We start from the raw sequence: 4,672 nt of genomic DNA on the forward strand, positions 1-4,672 counted from the left end.
TAGTAACTCTCTACACAGGGCTGTATTTTGATGGTGCCAGGGGAGGTTTAGTTAAGATATTAGGAAAAATTTCTTCACTGCAAGAGTGGTCAGGCATTGGAACAGGCTGCCCAGGGAGGTGGTGGAGTCACCATTCCTGGAGGTGTTCAGAAAACGTGTAGACATGGCACTTCAGGGCATGGTTTAATGGCTATGGTAGTAGTGAGGGTTGGTGAACTGCAGTGCTTGCAGGAGTGCAGCACAGAGTTCTTATCCTCCACCGGGACCTGCAAAACCATCTTAGGCTCCCCTGTAATGCCCGGGGCCGGGCTGGGACAAGGGCGAGGAGGTGCGCAGCATCCGTGCCACATGCGCTGGCATCTCTAAGCCGCGGGGCTGCAGCCGAGCAAGGCTTCACTGAAGCTGTGGGAATCCATAGGCAGGACTGGTTTTACCGCAGTGCCAGTCCCTTGCCGGTGCCTCGGCAGGACCCAACTTTGCCGGGGGATGCCGTGACCGCCGCCCCTCTGCCCTCGCCCTCAGCTCGGTTCCCAGTCCTGCAGGATCCGGCTGGGCTGCTCCCCCCTGCAAACCCCTGCCCTACACCTGCTCCCGTTATGCCAGTCGGGTGTCCCTCGGGTGACCCCCTCCTCGGTATATTTGGGTTTGCGAAGCCACAGCGACGTCTCGACCCGGCCGCGACCCCAAACACCAGCACGGGGCGCGGGGGCATAAGATGGGGAGAGGGCAGGTTGGAACAGAAGGAAGAGAGTTCAGAGGGGTAGCGGAGGAGCAGGGCCATGGGAGAGGGGGGCCCCGAGGCAGCAGCGGGCAGCCAGTCCGCGGCGGAGGGGCTGCAGAAGCCGCCCTACTCCTACGTGGCTCTGATCACCATGGCTATCCAGGCCAGCCCCGAGCAGCGGCTGCCGCTCAGGGGCATCTACGACTACATCGCCGGCCGCTTCCCCTACTACCGCGGCGGTCCCAAGGGCTGGCAGAACAGCATCCGTCACAACCTCAGCCTCAACCCCTGCTTCCTCCGCCTGCCCCGCCGCTCAGGACCCGCGACCGTCCCCCGCCGCGGCGGCGAATGGGCTCTGGATCCTGCTTTCCACGACATGTTTCCTGGGGGCGACTACAGCCGCCGCCGCCGGCCCCGCCGTCAGAGCCCCCAGCCTCGGCCGCCTTCTCCTCCGCCTCCCGCCCCGCAGCCGCATCCCACCGCCGTCTCTGTGCCCTGGCCGTTGCCGCTGTCGCAGCCGCCGCTTCCCCCCGGCTGTCCGCACGGTCCCTGCGCGGCGCTGCCGCTGGCCCGTGGATGCCGCTACCCGGAGCTGCCAGGTTGGGGTCCGCCTGCCTTCCTGGGGCCGCCCGCCTGGCCGCTGTCCGCCGGGGCTCTGCTCCCGGTTAACGTGGAGCTCGGGGGAACCGGCGACCAGGGGGCAAAGCTGCTCCCCTCCTTCAAATGAAAACCCCGGTAGGGAGTGTGCGACGGGACAGGCACGGCTGGACTCCACTTGCAATCGCGGAGTGCTTCTGCTTCTCGGCTTCAAACTCAGCTACTGGAAACGCCTGAAGGAAGATAGGTGTGAAAAGTTGCGCTTGCGGTGACAGAGATGTGCCACCGTGTTTCCCTGCACTACTTTATCTGTTGGAATTTGGGGATGGGAGGGTAATAATGTTGTTGTCTGAATGGGGGGCTGCAGAACTTGAGTAAATCCATGAGTAACTTGTGTCTTCTCGAATCTGAAAGTCCCCGAGGAGTCCTGTGGATGCCCGTCGTGCAGAAGTGAAACGGTTTATGCAGGGAAATCACTTTTCCAAGTGTCCTTAAACGCATTGTGCAGTTTTTCTTTTGAAGGTTCATGAAAAAGCAGTGTATGTGTTTTTCATTTCGGGGTGAAAAAAAAACACAAACCTATAACAAAACGTACAACCCAAAGATCTTTAAAGTAAATACCAGGGTTCAATTTAAAGCAAATCCAAATGGGATTATTTTTATACAGGAAAGGGTTATTTTGTATTGTTGCTTGTTGTACGTGTTTGCATATGTTCATATAGTTCTTGCAAAGGATGCCACAATTACTGTGCAGGGGTCTTTTCCCCCTTCTGATTTCAGAGGGAATTGTTTCTATGCTTTTCCCTCAGAATAAGGGTTCAGAGACAAAATATGCTCCTTATACGAACTGTGGTGTGAGTTTAAGAAAGCATTCTAATTCCAGCACTTGTTGTATGTTATAATATTTTACTACTTGTTTAATAAATAGCATTTCCTAAGAGGTGTGTCTTAAAATAATGCCTAAATTATTTTGATGCTTTCTTGATGATCTTTGAAAGAAGGTGCAGCTGAAGGGCCAGCTTTATAGTTGACATCCCTACAAAGGGCTTCTGAATGTTGGCTTTCAATTCTAGCAGTGCTGGAAATACTGTGAGATTTAGCTGGGGCAGCAGCTTCATGGCTGTTCTTACAGGGTGCCAACAGATTAAGATACTGCAGGGTTATGATTTTTTCAGGTTGCTTTTTATTCTCTTTTGGTGTCATTTTTCATGCAGCTCCTGTTAATCTTGAATACTAAACCACCTGCTAAACTTTAGGCTCTGTTGAACTGTGGTTGTAAAATCAGTTCCATGCCCCAAGTGGAATGCAGGCACGTCAGAATTGCTACATTTTGAGGGCTAAATTTGTAATTGAAACACATTCTTTGGGGCTTTTTGTGTTAAATAATACATGGTTCTGCTCTGCTGTGGTTACATGTGTTCACATGTGTATGTGAAACTACAGCTGCTGGATTTTTGGTGTTAAATTTAACCTCTGTACTCCCACTGTGCACAAAACAATGAAAATGAGAGTTTCTGAAAGTCCTGGCTGTGTGTGTGCTTCTCACAGGTTAGTTTCATCAGCTAAGCACCACACACAGGTTATTATTTTACTCTAAAATAATGATTGGAGAGGTGAGCATATGAAGAACAAAAGCCATTTTCTTGGGGTAACCATTGTGGTTCTAATAGAATGGCCTCCAGGGTGTGGTATAGGTGGTGGCAGTACAAACAGGCCCAATAGTTTTTTCCTTAATGCAAACAGACTCAGTATTTCTTCTGATGAGATATCTCTTCTTCCCATTCTGTTGTGGGAAATGTGTAAAGAGTGAAAACATCCAATCACATTAAATTTATAGTGCCCTCATGCATGAGTTGTTTGCCCAGGTGTTAACTGTTTGCTCATGCACAAACTAACTTTTGTCCTTGTGCGTGAGCAAGATGTGTGCTTATGGATGAACTTCTAGCTCATGGGTGGACTCCTTGCGTCTTCAGACGTAAACAAATTGCCTCAGTGTAAACTGATTGTGCAGTCCTGGTGTAGCCAGTGTTTGTAAGGTGGGTCTGGACCCTCACAGTGTCTTCCTTCTGCTCTGTTGTGTAGATAACTTGTGAAGAGTGACTATATCTGGGGGGCTTTGTGTTTGTGTGCTTGCATACGTGGATCTCCAGAGCTAGCAGTAAAAAGAATTCAAGTCTCGGTGTGGACTTGCTCAGGGTTTTTCTCTGTGGCCTTTGCAGTAGGGCCACTGTGACTGGCACCCTCACCCCCTGGCTCCATCGCCCCATATTCCCCCAAAGAAAGGAATTTTCTTGTTCTGAGGTAAAGCTCCAGTGTATGAGGTGTCTTTGGAATCCAATGGTGGGCTGTGTCACTGAGTGTCGGGTGGCCTTGTTGCAGACAGAACAGCCTTGACTCAGGGAATTCTCCCTTAATTGAATTTATTACTTGTTAGTACAACTTCTGATCTAGGAACTTGGGGGGGGACACACACAAGGAATCATACACTTTGGGAAAAGCCTTTCCTTCCCCAGGCTCAGTTTAAGGCAAACACCTCCACTTGTCCTTCCCAGGCTCAATTATCCTTGGTTTTGACCCAGAGTTGTGCTCAGGCCATGCCAGTTCCTTTGAGGAGGTGCTAAGTGGCTCAGCAGGTTGGTTGTTTGCAGGAGCATTTCTTAGCTCGTTTCTGTCACCTGCGGGCTGCAGGCTCTCGGCAGGGTGCCTGGGTGGGGCTGATGGTGCTACTTGCTCCCTCCTGTGTGGTTCAGTGAGGGCTGAAATTCAGGTCCCCTGCCAGCTGTGGTCCCAAAGGAGCCATCTTGAGAAGGCTTCTCTGGGGTTCTTTATAGGGAAACCCTTCTGTTGGAGAGAGGCAACAGCCGCTCCGCTGTCTGAAGGGACAACTACTAATGTTTCTCAGGTAAGCTGAGGGTCAGGGTGGGCTGGGGGTACAGTGCCCTCCCCTGGGTCTGCTGGGGCTTGGGGCGCACAGGGAGCTGCAGTCTGTGGGGCCCAGAAGCTTCCTCGCAGGCCCCGCTGGGCTCCCAGCCGTGGCAGGGCTGAGGCTCTCCCTGCACTGGCACCCATGCTTGGCCGTGCCCGTGGGTCCCTGCTAGCTCTTGGGTCCTCTGTGAGGAAACCAAATCTGAACCAGGGATGAACGCTTTGTCAGCAGCAGGGAACGTGAAGCAGAACATACATGAGGCAAAGCTTAAGAGAGCTTCCAGCTGAAGCCCGTTTTAAGATGAGCGTTGTGAATACGCGGGCACGGGAGTTCTGTGTATCAAGAAATACTAATCATGTTGCCCAGTTACATGAGGTAATGAGAGATGCAGGAGTTGTACATCAGCTCAGCTCTTGATTCTTCATCTC

At 52.1% G+C, this 4,672-nt stretch overlaps 1 protein-coding gene across 1 annotated transcript; it reads left to right on the plus strand.

Moving 5' to 3' along the window:
* The first annotated feature begins 779 nt into the window (after window positions 1–779).
* On the plus strand, window positions 780–1,448 carry LOC137450998 (forkhead box protein E3-like). The gene has a single exon (XM_068158066.1). It carries the CDS (start codon window positions 780–782, stop codon window positions 1,446–1,448), a length of 669 nt encoding a protein of 222 aa, XP_068014167.1.
* Window positions 1,449–4,672: the final 3,224 nt, after the last annotated feature.

Source organism: Melanerpes formicivorus, unplaced genomic scaffold (assembly GCF_026170545.1).
Source record: "Melanerpes formicivorus ecotype bairdi unplaced genomic scaffold, bMelFor1.0.p_v2 SCAF_39, whole genome shotgun sequence".
In the NCBI taxonomy this organism is placed as follows: domain Eukaryota; kingdom Metazoa; phylum Chordata; class Aves; order Piciformes; family Picidae; genus Melanerpes; species Melanerpes formicivorus.